General features: G+C 36.3%; 1 protein-coding gene across 15 annotated transcripts in view; it reads left to right on the top strand.

The window, feature by feature from the left end:
- Prrc2c (proline rich coiled-coil 2C) overlaps positions 1-20,436 on the top strand; it is a 71,993-nt gene that overhangs the window by 17,487 nt on the left and 34,070 nt on the right. For 11 of the 15 annotated variants that reach the window (XR_007594626.1, XM_050158283.1, XM_050158288.1 and 8 more), the window contains exons 2-15: positions 2,503-2,668; positions 3,754-3,931; positions 5,242-5,351; positions 6,171-6,296; positions 8,055-8,275; positions 10,867-10,949; positions 11,433-11,566; positions 11,667-11,754; positions 12,727-12,871; positions 13,881-13,934; positions 16,108-16,684; positions 17,471-17,640; positions 18,031-18,289; positions 19,202-19,409. Coding sequence is in view for 14 of the 15 variants with exons in the window: in XM_050158283.1 (XP_050014240.1) it covers positions 2,557-2,668; positions 3,754-3,931; positions 5,242-5,351; positions 6,171-6,296; positions 8,055-8,275; positions 10,867-10,949; positions 11,433-11,566; positions 11,667-11,754; positions 12,727-12,871; positions 13,881-13,934; positions 16,108-16,684; positions 17,471-17,640; positions 18,031-18,289; positions 19,202-19,409 (2,465 nt within the window). In the remaining variant the exon portion in view is untranslated. The remainder of the gene's footprint in view (positions 1-2,502; positions 2,669-3,753; positions 3,932-5,241; positions 5,352-6,170; positions 6,297-8,054; positions 8,276-10,866; positions 10,950-11,432; positions 11,567-11,666; positions 11,755-12,726; positions 12,872-13,880; positions 13,935-16,107; positions 16,685-17,470; positions 17,641-18,030; positions 18,290-19,201; positions 19,410-20,436) is intronic. The other 4 variants (XM_050158289.1, XM_050158282.1, XM_050158279.1 and 1 more) reach the window with 2 other exon arrangements.

Here is a 20,436-nt window from a genome sequence, read left to right as displayed (position 1 = left end):
ATGCACACGAGTTCAAAATTAGCAACTGGGCGGTTTCCTGAGACCTCTATCTTACTCTAGATGTCTTGGGGGGGGGGTGTCCTATGTGGATCTTTCATAGTATTATGTTAGTGGAATTTTGAATTCAGTCAATTCAATTCCAACTTCTTTATCTGTTAATTACTTTGACTCAGGTTGACAATAATATTTTCCTAATACATGAACATGGGATAGCTTTCTGTTATTTGTATCTTTAATTTTTCTTCATCAACAGTTCACAATTTTAGTGAGCATATATTTTCCTTCTTAAATTTCAAGCGTGCTATGGTAAATGTCCCCCACCTCATCCTCAGAGATAGGGTTTTCCTCCACAGCTCTTGCTGTTCTGTAATATACTATGTAAACCAGACTGGTGAACTCACAGAGAAGTCTTCTTCCTCCTGAGTCCTGGAATTAAGGTGTGTGCTTACTTTAAGGAGTATGGTAACCTGTGCATGCCACCACCCACATGTGGAGATCAGAAAACATTTGGGGCTCTGTTCTCCCCTTCTCTGGTGTGGGTTTCTCAGGAATTAAGATCAAGTTAGCAGATTTGATAGCAAGTTAAATTTGATTAGTGGTTGTTTATTAAGTCAGTCTTGCTCCCAAGAATAAATTATATTTGATTGTGGCATATGGTCTTTTAGTTTGTGAGACAGGGTTTCACTGTGTATCCCAGGCTGGCTTAGAACTCCTGAGCCTCCTTTTCTACTCTCAGATGCAGGGATTACAAGCATGCTCCACCCATGCTTGACTTTCTGAATTGACCATTTTAACACATTTGCTCACTGGTTTTATTGCTTGGTAAATTCTGTTCATAGATTTCCTATTTGGGTCTCTTATGTTGAATTCTGCTTAAGTATTTGTATCCTCTGATTTAATTTTAAATATCCCTATATTCTATGTACAGTTGAAAATGTTCTCAAAAGAGTGGATGCAGTGGGATGCATTCTTCAGTAGTACTTAATTTTTGGATGATCGGTTAGTATTGGAAATAATAGGAATTTTGATGAGCTTCCTTACAGAGAGGTAAGCAAATCAAGACAAGGTATACCCCACAGTAGGAAAAATAGATCTTAATTTGGTGTGAATGGAAAGATCCAGTGGTTCTTAAGACTGTTTACACATTAGAATCACTTGAGAAACTTTACAGTTGCCTATTGCTGCTCAGCTTTCTATAATGAGTCTTAATATATTTGTATTTGTTCCTCCTTGTCTCTGTGTCATGAAATTGATGAACATTTGGCAATGAGTTAGATTGTGTATCTCCCCACCCCAACTCCAGCACCTTTTGATACAGGGTCTTAGTGTGTTGCCGTGGATGGCCTGGAACTCTCTGTAGATAGACTAGGATGACCATGAGTCAGCCTGTTTTCTCTTCACAGTGTTGAATTTGGGCCACCATGCCCGACCATACTTATTAACACTGTTGAGATTAAGTGAACATATTTGTGTAGGTAGATATAGACAGACGGACATCACTGAAGTTGAATGTGTAGTTCTTCTGATGACACGAGTCTCAAACTATCAAAGGACAAATAGATTATTTTTTTCTTTGTAGCTTTGGATCCTGTCCTGGAACTAGACCAGGCTGGCCTCGAACTCACAGAGATCCGCCTGCCTCTGCCTCCTAAGCGCTGGGATTAAAGGCATGTACCACTGCTGCCCTGCTAGATACGTTTCTTTTAATGTATATCTGGAGGACTGGGGTTGTAGATAGTTCCGATGATAGAACATTAGCATAACATATTATGTCAGGTACTGGGTCAGAGCCTCAGAACTGCAAAACAAGCAAACAAAAACTCTTGTGTGACAAAACGTGGCTGATACCTCATGAGTTAAACTGTATTTGTGGAAGATTGTGCTATCCTTAGCTCTTCAGCTCTGTTCTATGCTATTAGTGGTTTCTGTTGTGGAATTAGCCAACCCTGCTTTCACCTTACCTGGCCTCTCTAATACACACACACACACACACACACACACGAACATTATCTCTTTAAATTGGAAGGAAGTTGTAAGTAAAATAATTTGTCTTTTTCTCCTTTTTATTAATAAGTTAGCTTTAAGTTAGGACATCTGTGGGATTTTTACCATTGGAGGAAATGGTGTCATCTTCCTATCCTGAATTCAATCTGATAGCTTAACCTGCCAGTCATTTCAAAGCTTAAGTTAAGTAGATAGTCTACTAGGTTCATCATATCTGAAGTATTCATTTTAGTATTATAACTCTCATTCTCTGGTATACCATTTAACAGCTAGTAACAGTTATTAAATAATATATTTTTCAAGTGCATAATGGTTTTATTTTGGTTAACATTGGCTTGTATTAACAAGGTCTATGAAAATATTGGAATGTATGTTAAAGATAAATATCTCCTTCAACCTATCTTTTAAAAAGGTCCTGAGATATGAATTTATTAAACTTTTTAGTCAGCTAATACTAAAACTTTCCTCTCATTTTTTTCTCTTGCATGCATCACAAAGACGACTTTTAAGGGGTGTGGCAGGAGGTTTTGGACTCGATGAGTTTCCACCGAAATGTCGGAGAAGTCAGGCCAGAGCACAAAAGCAAAGGATGGGAAAAAGTATGCAACACTCAGTTTGTTTAATACTTACAAAGGAAAGTCCTTGGAAACTCAGAAGACTACAGGTGAGTAGATCTAGTAGCATTTATGTATGTGGATTTGTTAATGTTGATGATACTGTATCTACTGCTTTTGATTAGATGTTAGGGCAAGCCTATTTATATTGGCCTTTGTATATATTCACTTTTCAGGAAATAGGAATTAAATATTTTACCATTGAAAATTTGCACTTTTATAGAACTTTTGGAAGATTTGTTTTTATTTTTTAGTTATGTAGGTGTGTGTGTCTTCATACGGGTGTGTGGACACAAGTGCAGGGAACTGCAGAGGTCGGAGATGATATATCCCTGGAGCTGAAGTTACATATGGTTGTGAGCTGCTGCACATGGGTGCTTGGAATTGGACAGCCAGTGTTCTTAACTTGAGCCATTTCTCAAGCACCTCACAGAACCGTTTATACATACTTTATTCTCCCTTCTGGCTATAGAAAAGAAACTATATGAAAGACGCAGAGCCATGTATATACTCTTAACTACAGGAAAAGAAAGTCTTGCCTTTTTAACTTGGGTCCCTTGAGCCAATATGTACAGTGAAAAGTGGAACATTTGTAATATTCTTTTGTTTGTAAGTTTTGTTTGGGGGTGGGGGTTGATGCTGTGTGACCCTACCTGACTCCCCCCCCCCCCCCGAAAAAAAAAGGCCAGCCTCTAGCTTACAATGATTTTCCTGCCTCTGCCTCCAAACTGTGGAGTTAAAGACATGTGCTACCACTTTGAGCTTTCTTCTCAACTTTTTTTTTAAAATGTAGAATGAGTTGCCTGAAAACATTTTAAAACTACCATTATCACCACCACCCCTAGGCCCGTAGTATTTTTAAAGACTGGGGGATGGAGAGTAGGGATGGTTTGGTTGTGGTGCTTTTGCTTTTTAAGACAGGTCTTGCTTGTTCCCAAGATAGCTTATCTGTTCAGTGTCTAGTTATTTTTTACTTTGAATTTAAGTTACAGGTGTATAAACTGAGTTTACAGAGCTCTACTTTAAGATTAGGAACTATTTAGAAACTCCATTGACTCCTGATTGTCTCCATTTGAAGAATAAAATGGATAATGCAGTAGATGTTCTAAGAAAATTGATGTTATTGATCTTTTAGTTGCAGCTCGACATGGGTTACAAAGTCTTGGAAAAGTTGGTATTTCCCGGCGGATGCCTCCACCTGCTAACCTCCCAAGTCTCAAAGCAGAGAACAAAGGCAACGATCCTAATGTGAATATTGTGCCCAAGGATGGCACAGGATGGGCATCTAAACAAGAGCAGCATGAAGAAGAAAAGTGAGTCAAACTCTGTTAGAATAAAACACTTACTGCTTTGTAGGAAACTTCTGTTAGTAACCACTGTAAGTTGAGAGTTATGTCTATAATACATATTAAAAACACTATAACAAGATAAAATTTCAGAGAGATCTTTCATCAGATGGGAAAAAAACAAGTTACCTTGCTCTTTCATGCTCATCTGATGTCTTCTATCTAAAAATGATAAAATGTTGGCCTTCTCTTAACACTACTTAGCAACACCATGAAAAATAACTTAAAATATCCTAGGAACAAATCTACAAGCCCTGCCTATATCTTCTGCAAACTTTTATCTGAAGGTAGGACCCAGCACTCTGCTTTATAGTAAGTCCTAGATTAATTGTGGTGGTGGTGGTACACACTTAATCCCAGCACTCTGAGAGGCAGAGACAGGCCTATGAGTTCAAGGCCACCCTGGTCTACAGAGTGAGTTCCATGACAGCCAGAGCTACACAAAGAAACCGTGTTGCAAAAACAAAAAGACACACACACACTAAACACATGTTATGCATATATACATATATTAGAAACCATGTATGTATCGTGTATGTATACTCTGAAAATGAATATATAGTAGACATACAGCTGTAGTAAATGCATTATAATCTGTAGGCTCTTGGAGTCTAGTGGCATTGTCAATAGAATAGATGACATAGGAACTAATCAACAAGTTTGCTTATATTACATGGCCTGTACTACACTCCCTCCTCTCCCACCTTCTCCAGATCAAGCATTCTCTTTCTAATAAGAGTAGAAATTGATTTGAAAGAAACAAAGAAAAGAAAAATAAAGAATTGGTTCTGTTGGCTTAAATTCCAAGATGCTAAAGAATTCTGGCTCAAGCATTATTTGTTAAGTGAAAAATAAGAATTAATACTGTCTGCCTTAATGATCATTTATTCAGTAAATATTTGTCTTCTGTTTGTCAAAATTTGAGCCAGATTATTAGCTGGGCTAAATAGTAAGTTTTAGATTTAGTAATGCATATAGTTACATTGCTGTTTATATGCATTTCTTTGAAACATTGTACTGGCAGCTATTTTGGTTATGAGTATTTTTTTTAGCAAAATGAAAAATAAGCAGAGCTGGGTTATTCAAAAGTAGAGCTGAATGGGAGAAAAACAGCCATAACTTTAAAGGTAACAATACAGGGACAAACCATTTATGAGATATGCAGCTATAATCTAGAAGTAGTAAACTTGTAGCCCAAATTAGCACGCTTAATTTACATGCATTAAAAAATATTTAACTTGTAATATCTGAAATAATGGATTAATATTTTTTTAAAGAGCACCAGAAGTATCACCAGCACAGCCAAAACCTGGGGTTGCAGCTCCCCCAGAAGTAGCACCTGCTCCCAAGTCATGGGCCAGTAACAAGCAAGGTGGGCAAGGAGATGGTAAGTGGACATTAGCTGGGGTATCTGGTTAGGTTTGATGGTTACTGAACAGCCATGCAGGAAATCAAGGTAGAAAACATTACCAAAGAGAATACATTCATATCCTTATAAACTCTGTGATAATTAAATTTCTTTGTCAAAAGTTATATATGATCTAAGGAGAGCTATAACTTATCCTCTCCCCTTAAAAAAAAAAAATAAGTATCAAGACAGCTCAAAAGACATGGGTATCCTCATCATTTATCAATACAAATACATTTTATAAATAGACATTGTATTCCTTTCCCTAAACATCACAAACTTTTTTCACATACCCTGTTAGGACTTCTGGGTGTTGAAGAATTAGAGAATGTTCATAAAGCACAGTAGTAACTATAATATTCCCTATAAAAATGAGCAAGTACATAAGTGAATAGTGAGGTGCCCTCGTTTAGTGAAGTAGTAAATCAAATGGAAACAACAGCCTAACTTGGTACTTGGTGGTATTTAGCCAGAAAGTCTGTTTCAGTAATACAGTTATTAAAAGCTTTTGGCAAAGAAGTTGGACTTGAGTAGGAGGAGTCATAATAAAAGAAACAAAATAACACTTTAGCCTCTCTTAATCCTCTGAACTTTTATCTGGCAGGTTCCTTTCTTAGAGTTTTGTCTCCTTATGGCTGTTCATTAACTTTTCAAAGGCTATGGTTTAATAGTTTTATTGATATAAACAATCATTGGAATAATTCATCCAAAAGAAGCTAGAGCTCTGTCCTGGGAGGGTTGCTTGAAGTTTCTTCATTATAAAAGTTCCCTTACTTTTTTTAAAATAATTTTTTTTAGGAATCCAAGTGAATAGTCAATTTCAGCAGGAATTTCCCAGTCTGCAGGCAGCTGGAGATCAGGAAAAAAAAGAAAAAGAAGCAAGTGATGAAAACTATGGACCTGGCCCCAGTTTACGCCCACCAAGTGAGTGCTTTGTACTGTTTTATCTTGTGATAGCTCCTTATGTGTGATTATATATCACTTTCCTACTTTCTAGAGTCTAGTGCTGTATTTACTTAAAATACTGTTTTTAGACCAACAGTAGTACCACTGTAACTTTAGAGATCGTTGAAATCGTTGAAAATGTACTAAATAAAAATTTTCAAGAGGTCCAGGTATCTTCTATGAAAATTTTTATCATTTTGTCCTGTCCGGTCCCTTCCTTCTTGGTGTGTATGCATCTGCCTTAACCTCCAAAGGTCTGGATTATAGGCATATGCTATTGTGCCTAATCATATATTTGATCTTTTTAGAGTAACAAGTTTTTAAGCATGTTTTCCCCGTTGTATGAGATTTATCCATTTCTTTACTCTGTTTGTATTGCACAGTTCCTTGCTTTCTGAACTCAAACTGAGGAAATAAATGATTTTGAATAATGCAGGATACTTTATGTGCATTATAAGGTAGAAACTAACAGTAGAAGTGTGAAATGTTTGAGAGACATGTAAATGTCTTAGCTTCATATTGTTATCACTAAACATTTTAGCAAACACTATTCATGAGGTTCCTCTGACAGGTTCCTCTGACAAATATTTTTTAGGGCTATATTTTTAATGTCATATTTCACATTTTAGGCCTATTTCTTGTCAAATGAGAATATATCATCTGCTTTTGTTTTTTAACCCTCATAATGCAATCAATTAATTCATACTAGAAGTTGTGTTAGCGCCACTATTTCTACAGTTGGTTAAATTTTGACCCAGAAGTTACCTTGCCCATATGGCGGTGTGTGTCAACAAACTGAACCCAACTGTTTTCTGAAGGATAGGAATCCAAAAGAAACCTAGTTAGATGTTGTTGGAATTGAGGATTCTCTCAGCCCCTTTTGCTGACTGCTCATGACATGTTTTTCCCAAAATACATAAAAGGTTGGACTGGCATATCTTTCCCAAAATACATAAAAGGTTGGACTTTTTTCTATAATGGAGGTTCTTTCTTTCTTTCTTCCTTTCTTTCCCTCCCTCCCTCCCTCCCTCCCTCTTTCTTTCTTTCTTTCTTTCTTTCTTTCTTTCTTTCTTTCTTTCTTTCTTTCTTTCTTTCTTTCTTTCTTTCTTTCATCTGTTCAATGTTTCCTTAAACCACACCATGGCTTTACTTGGTTAAGAATTTCAACAAGATAATGTCATTGGATCTGCTCACCTGGGCCCATGTGACTAGTAATGGTTGACTGAAAGTAAATGGATGTGAGCGTCTCACCTTTACTTCCCTCTAGAGCTCTCATATGTCTTGAAACATGACTATCTGACAATAGACCAAATATGAGCAGTGATTTTTAACCTCTACAGATTCACTGATAACGCTTCATAGAGGTTGTAATAGTTCTCCTCTGATGATTTGTCATGGCATGAAGCCATGACTCTAGACTGCCTAAATGCATTAAGAGCTTTAAACTCACACATGGAGGTGTCTCCCCTCCATCTTTACTGTATTTACTTGATGACATTTCGGGGGGGGGGGGGGATGTTGAGACAGGTGTAGCTTTGAGGCCTGTCCTGGAATTATCTGTAGAGACCAGCTGGTCTTGCTCACAGAGATCTGCCTGCCTCTGCCTCCCGAGTGCTGGGATTAAAGGCATGCACCACCACACCGGCTTTTGATGACATTTTCTTGAAATGTGCTTAGGTTGGTTGGTGTCACTGTTATATTACTAAATATTTTCTTGCTCTTTATTTTTTTGCTCAGACGTTGCTTGTTGGAGAGATGGTGGTAAGTCTGCTGGCACACCTTCCTCTGATCAGGATGAAAAGCAACTTGGCCAGGATGAAAGCACGGCCATAACATCAGAACAAAATGATATTCTCAAAGTGGTAGAAAAGAGGATAGCTTGTGGTCCTCCACAGGCCAAACTGAATGGACAACAGCCTCCCCTTGCTTCTCAATATAGAGCTATGATGCCTCCATATGTGAGTATTGCTAAACATGCTAGCACTTGAATATTCTACTCTGGGATGCAAGAAGAAAAGAAAGTGTGGGTCTTTGGTCTCATTAACGTCTAACTAAAAAATTAATTATAAGTATAATAAAGGAAGCAAATCACATGTATCTGCAGCACAGGTAGGTTTATCATTAATCACATTTTTACAGTACATTACATTCAACATTGGGTCCATGGATCAATAAAGAAGCATATATCGCATGTCCAGTATTTAGGAGGCAAAAACGGGTTTAGCGCTATGAGTTTGGAGACAGACTGTTCTACGTGAGTTCCATGACAGCCAGGCCTCCATAGTTAAACCCTTAAAAACAGAGAAGCACATATTAATTGTTATATCACAGCTTTTAATTGTGGAAATAATAATTTTAGTATAATAGTTTTTATATCTGTGTGTACTTTGGATTATGAATTTAAAACTTTTTTTCCTGAAAAGAGGTTCATAGAATTTATTAAAGTTAAAGACTGTCTAAATTCTAATTAAGTTTTTAAATCTATAGTGTGGTCTTTTTTGACACTATATTTGTATGAAATGCAAGCAGATTTAAAAATTAGCCTTATCTCAGGCTACTGAGTGATGAGGTTATAGACATGCTCTGTTATGGCTTCCTTACTTAATTTTTACAGAAAAACAGTGGTAAATCACCATTCTCCATGATTTTAGGTTATGAAAGCAATCATGGGTACTGTATTTAATTTGCAGGTTTTAGTTACTTTCAAAAGGAGACCAGCTAATAAAGCATATAATGTCATTAATGCAGCTAAAATTAAAAAATGAATTCTTAGCACAGCAGTGGTGGCACATGCCTTACCTTTAAATCCCAGCACTTGGGAGGCAGAGGCAGGCAAATTTCCTGAGTTTGAGGCTAGCCTGGTCTACTGAGCTAGTTCTAGGACAGCTAGGTTTGTTACACAGAGAAACCTTTTCAAAAAAAAAAAAGAATTTTTAATTAAATATTAGGTTATTGTTAGGGTCCAGGCAATAATTGATTGGGGGGTGGGATCAGTTCATATTTCTTGTTATGGATCGTGGTACCTGTGTCTGTCTCTTTTATTTTTTTCTTTTATTGTTTTATGTTTGAATTGTAAGTTGTTTGTGCTGTTTCTTTTTCCTGTCATGTTTAAACCATTCTAGAAAAGCAGAGGGAAATAAATTTTCAAATATTTTTTTAGGGGTTACAGTTCATTATGCATGGGGCCCTGATCTTTACTCTATGAGGCTGAAAGATGACATCCTAAGAAGTATAAGAGTATGATTTAAAAAAAAAATCTTTATAAATTGACCTGATCTTAAAAAATGATTACACTCTTGCCTCTTCATTTTTAAATTTTGCTTATCGTTTTTTGAGCTTCCAAGTTTGAATGTTGGAATGTAAAAGCAAAGGAAAGAGAGAAGGCTTCACTACCAGTTGCCTCTAATTCTGGTTGAAATAGTGTTCTACTTGTTATGAAAAGCAAACATCTTTTAACAAAATATATATTGAGAATTTAGGGGTTGCTTCTGCAATTAATGTATGACAGACTCCATATTTTAAGAAATAAGCTAGAAAAGATTAATCATGTCTGAATAATCAAACTTAAGATGATTTGCCTTACATGCTGCAGCCAAAACTCCTGTTTCCTCAAAAGTTCATAGTTGAATCTGGTGTTTAATTTGACCTTATTTCAACCCTATTTAGTAGGAACACTTTCTTTGAACGCATAGTCATACATACACAGCCCTTTTCAAGTATAATTTCCTTATGTAAAAATATTTTTGTTTTTGTAGTAAGATTTTTTTAGCAGAAGCTAGTCTGATTCAGGATACGTGTAGAGTATTTAAGATACACAATTGATATTATTTATATGATTTGGCTGTGTGTCTGTAAATGAATAAGACTTCTTGAGACTGTCCCTCAGTTGTCAGTGTTTTCATAACCTACCCCCAGCCCTCCCCCACTTTTAAAGATTTCCTTTTCAAAGCTGAGAGATCCCACAAAAATCAACTTGACTTTTTTTCAGGTTTTAATTTATTATGTAATCTGTGTAATAACTTTGCTGAGAACCTGTTTTCTATGCCATGCTTAATGTCTTTCAGGGTGCTCCTTTACCCATCTCTTTCCCTAATTTCCCTTTCTGTAATCTGAAGTGAGTTCTTCTTTATCAGTGTGTCTTTCCAGATTCAAAATTTCATTACACAAAATTCCTACTTGAATAAGACTTTCTGGGGTTCATGTATTATGAATTTGTGACTTACTTTTTTTGTTAATGCATAAACTATAATTAAATTAATGAGATAGGTTCTTCACATGCCCTAGTTAATACTTGTATGTTATAATTTTGGGGATGGGATGTGAGGGGTATGTCTTTAAGCAGGCAGATCTGTGAGTTTGCAACCAGCTGTTTTAATAGCCTTTAAAACAAAAGAGTTTCTGGTATCATTGAAATGGTTTGTTGCTAAAGTGGTTTGTTAGTGAGGAAGAGTGGTGTCTTTATTAGCAAAGTTGATTATTCACATCATTTGCTTTAATCGTTCATACTGAATTTGTATATCATTACTTACTATATTTGTTTTCTTCACAGATGTTTCAGCAGTACCCAAGGATGGCATATCCTCCTCTACATGGTCCCATGAGGTTTCCACCTTCTTTATCTGAAACAAACAAGTAAGAATATTAACGCCTGCAAGAGATATGTGCATATTAAGGGTTTTTTTTAAACGTTGGGTGTCTCTTTTTCTGTTCTCACAAGGACAATTGCTCTTAAATAATAAGCTGCCTCTTTTAAGATAAAACTAAAATACTTCAGTTGAGAAATCTAATTGACAGAAAATTCTGAATGCAGATAAACATGATTCTAAAACCAGTGATAATTATTTTTCCCCTTTTCTTGTCATGTTTGTCACCCGTTCTCTCCACTTAATGTGAGATTTTTAGTATCCTCTTAAATAATGCATTTTAAATGAGTTTTTCTGCTATTTAAGCTACTAATTATATAATAATGTTTTCTTTATAGTCATGTCTGATGTATATCTTCCTATAGAAAACACTAATGTTGAATTGAAATGAATTAAATTCCAGTGCTTTAATACTCTATATTCAATATAATTAAAACGTGCATTTTTTTTTTCTCCGCAATCCCATCATTAGAGGCCTTCGAGGAAGAGGTCCTCCTCCTTCATGGGCTTCTGAGCCTGAACGCCCATCCATCCTTAGTGCATCTGAACTGAAGGAGCTTGATAAATTTGATAACCTTGATGCAGAAGCTGATGAAGGATGGGCAGGTAAGAAACAAAATTCATTGGGCATTTTAAGCTGATTCGTGTTTAGATTAACATAATTGGTGTCTTTTAAGGCCCATCTACATTTTCATTCGTTTAACAGGTGCTCAGATGGAAGTAGATTATACAGAACAGCTGAATTTCAGTGATGACGATGAACAAGGAAGTAGTAGTCCTAAAGAGAACAGCAGGTAACTCATGACATTTTTGCTATTTATTAACAGTGTGGTTTCTGCTGACAGAACATGAGCTGTTTGTGCAGGGAAGTTTTATTCATAGATATTTGGGTTTGTATATAAAATTTCTTCATTTTTCTCTCAGAGTATTACTGAGTTTAAGCCTATTATTGAGTTTAAAATTAATTAATACCGGACAACTAATCAAAGAATTAAGGTTTGGTACTTCTTTAAAAGGTACATTTTAAAAAGGCTGTTTGGATACTCAGTGTCTAACTGCAGGTGAGTATCTGGCACCATTTTACAGGCATAACCACAAAAAAATTCCTTAGACTACTTAGTTGCTTTGGATTCTTGAATTTTTTTTTTTAAGTGCTTTGGAAAATTGGGGCCTTTTATTTTATCTCTTTGATTTATTACTCTTGCAGGGGCATCCAAATAAAGAATATATGGGTTAATGTATATTAAAGAGTTAGGCTTTTACATGTCCAGTTGGTAATTTTCCCAGCCATGGCATTGTAGTATGTTCTAGTTTCATTATTGATCATCTATGAGATGCCTGTGGTGTGGTGTGTTTTTTTAAATAGAATAATTTATTTTCCTTACTGAACCAGAATATATTAGAATATAGTCAGTAATAGTTCTAATATCACTTACTTACATTCAGGCGACTTTTTTTGAGAGGGCAGAAAAAGAAAAAACGGTATGTTAGATTCATTTGTATCGCAGATGAGTATCCAGTTGAAGCAGCTGCCGCAGTGCTATGTTAGTTATACTTTGATAGTTAGTGAATTTGCTAGTCTCAAACCACTACAGAAACATAGTGTGTATTATTGAATGAATCAACATTACTATGTCACACACCTATCATTGCCTTACACGTTTTCTTCCCCTGAAATCATATGTAAAACATTTTTTCTTTTTTACACAGAGAAAAGTCATTCTCTACTTTGCTTTTTTGATTTCTTCTCCATTTTGTTTTTTAAGTGAGGATCAAAGTTCAAAAACACCTGAAAGCACAGAAAACCGAAAAGAAGTAGATGAAGCTGCTGGCACGAAATCATCTTCTCAGATACCTGCTCAGCCTCCAGTAGCAAAAAGTCCTTATGGGAAAGGACCTCCGTTTAATCAGGTTTGTTGGAGCCGTGCAAATTCTTGTCATTACCAGTACTTTGACTGAATTAATCTTAGGGTCAAAATTGGAGGTGCTTGGGAAAGGAAGGGGTTATGTGGTTTGCAGGCAGGAGTGGGGTAGTAATGGTAGTTATTGTTTATTTGATGCTGAACTTGACTGGGACTCTGTATTTCCTTGTTTTTAATTAAACCTGAATCTTTTCTGCTTTCTGTTTTTATTGCCTGTTAATTGGAATTATTGATATGGTAGCTAAAATTATTAAGCCAAAGTTTAGGCTTCATTTTTGTCTTCTTTATCAAGACAAGTCAGAGTAGAGGGATTATTTTCTCAAAATAAAATGAGATGCTTTACTGTTTACTGAATATTTTATAAATCTTGGTACTTAAGTTTGAGAGTATACATTGTCTTTGTAGAGAAATCATATGTAGAAAACGGAGATGCAAGCCTTTAATCCCAGCACTCAGGAAGTAGAAGCAGGTGGATCTCTTGAGTTCAAGGACAGCCAGGGCTACATAGTGAGACCCTGACTTGGGGATGAGGGAAAGAAAGAAAATAGAGTTTTTTACAACACCCAAGTTATTCTGAAAACAGATTGTGAAAGAAAAGAACTATGGAGAAAGGGTATGTTTTGATCTTATCTATGAGTAGAAATGGTGTAACAATGACTATACTGCAAACTGAAAGGGGGTTTATTCAAGAAATTTATTGTAATTCTTAATTAGGAATCATTGTGTAGGCAGCATATGTTTGAATTTGTACAAAACAGACGGAAGAACATACCCGTCACTAAGCTAAAAGGAGCAAGCAGGCAATCATTTACATAGACCATCCTGAACTGGCAGCCTGGAGAGTGGTTCTGTAGAGTCATTTTACAGTGACTCTTAATAAAATGAAGACAGGGCTGATTGGTTGGCTATGAACAGTCTTGTGTTCTCGTTAAGAAAAGTAGTACAGTGCAACATAAGTATTTTGGCTAATTTTTTTAATCTTTTGTTCTTCATTACAGGAACGTGGACCTTCCTCACACTTGCCACCTCCTCCCAAGTTGCTTGCACAACAGGTAGATTTTAGATAAGTGTTGGAGAGTTGTATGCTGTGTCTGGTTTGTTTATGCTTTTCTTTTGATAATAATAACTTTTATAAAAAATACTGTATATTGTTCGCTGTGGCTTTGACATGTTTTTATTCTAGTTCTTTTCATCATTCTTATCTAACAACCACAATGAGATGAGAGGCACCCAGCTGATAGCTTTCACTTTCACACTGGTAGTCTGTCTTCCTGCTGTCCTTGCTTCTAAGGATAGCCATTTACTTCTTCCCTGGTCAGTCCTGTCGCTTACTACAGTGTTATTTTTTGCCATTTAAGAAAATCAAACTGTCTTTATACCACCTTACTCTTCATCCTCTTGCATCATCTACTCAGTTTCTTTGTTCTCCATCACAGCAGCATTCCTTTAATGAGTTCTTAAACTTAGCTGCATGAGTCATTAATTGCCTCCACTCCCGTGAATACATGTGCATTCACACATGTACACGCTTATTCCATTTTCTAATAGATTAAATTTCCAAATACTAATATAATAAATAACATACTAAATTATGTTAAGAAAAAGCACTTTATAACAATAATGCAAATAGCTCATCAAAATAATTTTAGCTTCACAAAGGAAGATACTATGAGTGTGGTCTGTGACTGAAGTGCTTGCTATATGTACCTGAGGATATGAATTCAGATGGCCAGAATACACACACACACATACACAGGGGAATTTATTCATGTATGTGATGCGCCCAGTGATGAACAACAGTGACATCTATTTTAAATAAGGTACAGGCCAAAGAACCTATGTTGTTCTTTGACCTCTGTACACATTCTTTGCTCATAAATAATGAGCACGTTCGTGTATATCATCATATATACACACATTCACAAAGAATATGTGAATGGCCAGTAAGCACATGGAAATGGTTTTGTATCTTTTAATAACTATGGTATACGAATTTAAACAACTGATATTTTTCCTAGGCATCCATCATTGTCATATAGTAATAAGGATGTAGGATAGCTTGTACACATGGTACAGTGCTCTGAAATCTGTAAACCTTTGTGAATAGTGCAGGAGGGCAGCTTGGCAGCTTCTTGTTAAGGAAACGTGACTTGAGAGTGTCACTGTTAGTTTTTTATTAAAGAGAAATGAATGAAAATATACACATTTGTATGTTTTTAACTCTTGTATTTACTTAGACTAAGAGCAAATTAGGATAAACATGTGTCATAGTTTCCTGTACCAGTAGTCGAATACTAAACGGCAGTAAAGTGGTATAAGCCACCACAAAATAACCTCCAAACCGTTACAGTGCACTGAAGAAAACAGCACCAAAGACACAACTTTCTCTGCTTCAGTGAAATTCTAGGACAGGGAAAACTGTTATGGTTAAGGTATTTTTGAAAGTCATGGGTGATAGCAGAAGTGTGAGAAAATAAGTTTCCTGTGTCTATCATATCCTTTTGTAAAAATCGTTTCTACTTTTTTAGCTTGCCTCTGATCTGTAGATGAAGCCATGAAAAGAGATTTATAATTTATATAAGTATACTGGTAAACTTTCATTTTTATATGTTGAGAATCTTGAGTTTTATTGTTTCTTTATATTTTTAGCCCTTCATGTGCTTTTCCTCATCCTATCTTTGCAGGTTTCCAGCTATGTTGTTAAGCTTTTAGTCATCATTTGAAAGCATCCGTGAAAATCCTATCACTCACATGCTCCTCTAACTCTCTATTGTCTTCTGGAATAAGTTATCTCTCTTCCCAGACTGAGTTTTGAGAATTTACTTAGGGCGATTTCTTTGATAGCCATCCCTTCCATCTTGTTTCTTGTCCTGTAGTTCATCTTGCTGACCCTATTTCTTTTTATTTTAATGTATATGCTTTGGCAGGAGAATTAATTTCTTTTTTCTCTCTCAATGGACCCTTCCCACCTCTCCATATTTATGGCAACTAACATTGGTCAAAAAAGTTATCAGGATAAATGAGATGGCTTGGTGGATAAAAGTGCTTGCTGCCAAGCTTGATAACCTGAGTACTCTGGGGAATCCCTTTAATAGAATAATAAGAGAACTGATTCCCACAGGTCGTTCTCTGACCGCCAAATGTACATATATGCACACACAAATAGATATTAAAGTTAGTCCAAAAATTGAATTCTCGTCTTTGTTTGGAATTTTGGTCTTTCAGCATCCCCCACCTCCAGATCGACAATTACCTGGAAGACAAGGCCCTTTTCCTTCAAAGCCTCAAGTACCTGATAATGATGAAATCTGGAAGCAAAGACGGAAACAACAATCTGAAATATCTGCGGCAGTGGAGCGTGCTCGTAAGCGGCGTGAGGAGGAAGAGAGAAGAATGGAGGAACAGAGGAAGGCAGCGTGTGCAGAGAAATTGAAACAGCTGGACGAGAAGCTTGGTATCATAGAAAAACAACCATCTCCAGAGGAACTCAGAGAAAGGGAGAGAGAGAAGGAGAGAGAAAGAGAGAAAGAACTTGAAAAAGAAAAAGAACAGGAACGCGAGAAGGAAAGGGAACGAGAGCTCGAGAAAGAGCAGGAAAAACAGAAAGAAATGGAGAAGGAAAGGGAACGAGAGAAAGAGTTAGAACAACAGCGAGAAAAGGAACAAGAACTGCAAAGGATGAGAGAACAGGAGAAAGAGGGTGAGTTGAAGGAAAAGGAGAAAGAAGAAAAAGTCGAACCCCAAGAGCCCATTTTAGAGCCTGTGACAGAAAAACAAGAAAGTGAAAACAGCTGTAATAAAGGTATGATATTCGGCCCACATTTTATAAATAGTTCATCTGTTCTACTTTATTTGTTAGTGGTGGAGATTAGAAGCAGGTTTTTGCATATACTTGTGACATGGCATTCTCTAGAATATATGGAACTGGTTTTCCTTTGGGGGAAAAACATTTATGTCTGACATGAATACTAGTCACCCCCTTGTAAGTTTGTTTTTAGCATAGCTAGTGAGTGATCTACACCGAGTTCTTCATATTTATTCAGATGCACTAGTTTTGGTCATACACTTTCCATTAGTCCAGTATTTGGGGCGAGGTACATCAGTTTTTGTTTAGATAGGGTAGCCGGCCTGAAAATTGCTGTGTAGACCAGGCTGGCCTCAAACTCAGAAATCTGCCTCTATCTCCTTGAGGACTGGGACTAAAAAGGTGTGTACTACCACACTTGACTATCTGCTTTCTTATTACATATAGGTCACTTGGTTTTCATGTGGCTCATAACATGTAGATATTCAGTATCACATTAATATTTATTGAAATAAATGGGAAGTATTTGGACCTGAGTATTTACTATGGATATATTTGTGTATTGAAAGATTTGAATCTATAATCTCTGTAAAGTCCATAGAATCTGTTTTGATAACCTAATGGTCTGGTGGCGATTTCCAACTTTAGGTAACAGAATGAAGATTTAGGGTGTTATGGAGAAATGCCTTTTCCTCTTTAATGTGTATTATGCCTCATTTTATCACAGTACAAAAAAAAAAACATGTATCTGATAGGATTATCTTGTACTATTTCTTTGAGCAGAAGAGGAACCAGTTTTCACTAGACAGGACAGCAACCGCAGTGAAAAGGAGACCACACAAGTGGCACAGGAAGTAGAACCTGAATCAGGGTCTCAGCCCCGACCTGCTGTATTATCTGGCTATTTCAAACAGTTTCAGAAGTCATTGCCACCACGATTTCAGCGACAGCAGGTAATAGTAAAATCAGAAATACTTCACCACTTACGTGTGATTGAAAATACTATTGTTCAGTTTTCTGATAATTAAATAAAACAGAAACATTAAGCATAGAAACTTCCCTTATTTTTTTTTACAGTACACTTGTTGAGAATTGGTTTTACTTTGACTTTCTTTTTAATGCCATTTTATCTTAAGTTTTATTTATATATACCTCTTTTACTTCTAGGAAATGAAGAGTTGCTTATGTCCATTATAAGAAAGTACATTTTTTTAATCTTTTGCCAGCTCTGTGCTAATTGTCTGTCTTTAAATATCACAAAACACCATTGTTTTCAAATACAAATGATTATATTAATTGATCATAAGTAGAAACCTTTAGCATGTGTGATTTTTCTTGTCCAGGAACAGATGAAACAACAACAGTGGCAGCAACAGCAGCAGCAGCAGCAACAAGGTGTACTTCCACAAACTGTTCCTTCACAACCATCTAATGGTTCAGTCCCTCCTCCACCACACAGGCCTCTTTATCAGCCAATGCAGCCCCACCCTCAGCATTTGGCTTCTATGGGTTTTGATCCAAGGTGGCTCATGATGCAGTCCTATATGGATCCTCGAATGATATCAGGAAGGCCTGCTATGGATATTCCACCTATTCATCCTGGTATGTTGATAGTGGTTTGTCTCAGGTTTTTATTCATATTGTTTTGATTTTTTTGTTTTGGCTTTTATCCTTTCACACTCTTTTTGTCATAATTCCCTCAGTATTAGAAACCTATTAGGACCTAGAACCTCTAGGTCTTTATCATAATGTTATAGCTTTTAGTGTAGGCATTGGTGCCAGCTGTCTGACAAGAACAAAGTGCTAGCTCTTCTTTCCATTTTATAGATGTATTTTAAATTTTTGAGATGGAAATTATTCTTGCTAAAATCTTATTAATATTCTCCGTCGGCCAAATATTTCAGCATTTGAATTTTATCTCTGCATATGTATCCCTTTCTTTGAGGTCCTTCATTTACCATTTTTAACACTCGAATTTCCTCATAGATTAGCCAAAAATAAGTTAGTTAGCCCTTTTAAAATAAATCTATTATCAGAATGAAACTTTGGACAGTTAGGAGTGATTAAAAAGCTAATTTCAAATTATTTCTGATTCAAAACATGGTGGCAGATGCCCTTAATCTCAGGACCCTAAAGGCTTGGGCCACAGAGTAGTGCACTCAGGGCTATCTTGAAGGTTTCGTTTGTGTGTTTATATTTAAATCTCACCTTGATACTAAATATACAGTATTTGACTGCTGGGTTACATATTTTAATAGGATATTAAGCAAATAGGATGAGTGAAATTTTCTGTGGGAAATAATTTTCTCCCAAAAGTTGCCTTATTGATATGATTCTTTTAGCTGTTTTTAACATACATAATTTTTTGCTTTAAAGTAAAGTGGGCCCATTGTGTTTCCCCCCTGGGTTTTGTTCTTACTAAAAAGTTTTAAACAGCAATCAGTCTGTATGTTTTTATCATGGTTTTGTTTCCCATACTCTGTAATTCTCTTGTGTGTGTGAACTTTTTTACAGGAATGATTCCTCCTAAGCCATTAATCAGAAGAGACCAGATGGAAGGGTCACCAAATAGTTCTGAGACATTTGAACATATAGCGCGGTCTGCAAGAGATCACGGAATTTCCCTTTCTGAGCCTCGAATGATGTGGGGGTCAGATCCGTATCATGGCGAGCCTCAGCAGGCAGCTACTCCCAAGTCAGCTGAAGAACCTGGGGATGCTAGGTAATGAATTATTTAAATGACTAGAGAATTATTAGAATATTGTACTTAAGAAAAAACTTTATAGTCTCTCTGAAGATCAGTCTAGGGGCCAACAATATTACTCAGGGACAAAGGTGCTTGCCATTAGGTTTCATGATCAGTCTTTGATGCTTGGAACCTATATGGTGGAAGTAGAGAACCAATTGGTAAAAATTGTCTTTTGATTTATACAGATGTACCACAAGGTCTCCCCATCTTCTGTCACACACATATGCTAAAAAAAAATTTTTTTTTTTTTTAAAGATGATCTGATGTCCCATTAATGTGCTTCATTTTTTCTTTGGACATACTTTTACTTTTTGTTGGGCTGAATTAAATGCTTAGACTTAGTAGAGATGTTTTAAAACAACTCTTTACATACATCATATATAAAGAAGTTTACCTTCTTATACAGTCTACCCAGTGGGATGATAAAATTCCTATAGTGGTGAAAAATGAGACATTTTCAGTCGTTAGAGAAAAATATGTTAGACTACAAGGTAAAGATAAATAGTATTTATAGTGGGGCAGTTGGTGGTAAGCGCTAATAATCTACAGCCAGAGAGTTGGGTTTTCTTTTATGGGATATAGTTTAAGGATTATGTTGTATAGTTATTCATAATTGACTGGAATAGGCTTACTGACATATATTTGTTAGGAAATTGTCTTGGTGCGTCAGAAATTCATATCTACATGGTCTAAACATTTTTTATTTAGTTGAGATTGTAACACCCATTAGATAACTGTACAAGGCAGTATTACTGCCTGCATTTACATCATTTTATAGCAGAGGTGTTGAAATAAGAGCGGTGGCGGGGCTGCGTCCCCAACACCCCGGCCGCTTGGCTAGCTCATGCCCGAAATAACAACACACAAACTGTATTCATTTAAGAACTGCTTGGCCCATGAACTCTAGCCCTTACAGGCTAATTCTCGCACCTGGACTAGCCCATTTCTAATAATGCGTGTAAGCACCCCAAGGTGCGCTTACCGGGAAGATTCTAGCCTC

The sequence above is a fragment of the Alexandromys fortis genome, unplaced genomic scaffold (genome assembly GCF_014885135.2).
Source record: "Alexandromys fortis isolate MF-2015 unplaced genomic scaffold, M_Fortis_MF-2015_v1.1 scaffold_97, whole genome shotgun sequence".
NCBI classification, from domain to species: Eukaryota; Metazoa; Chordata; class Mammalia; order Rodentia; family Cricetidae; genus Alexandromys; species Alexandromys fortis.
This window is presented reverse-complemented; position numbering and strand designations above follow the sequence as displayed.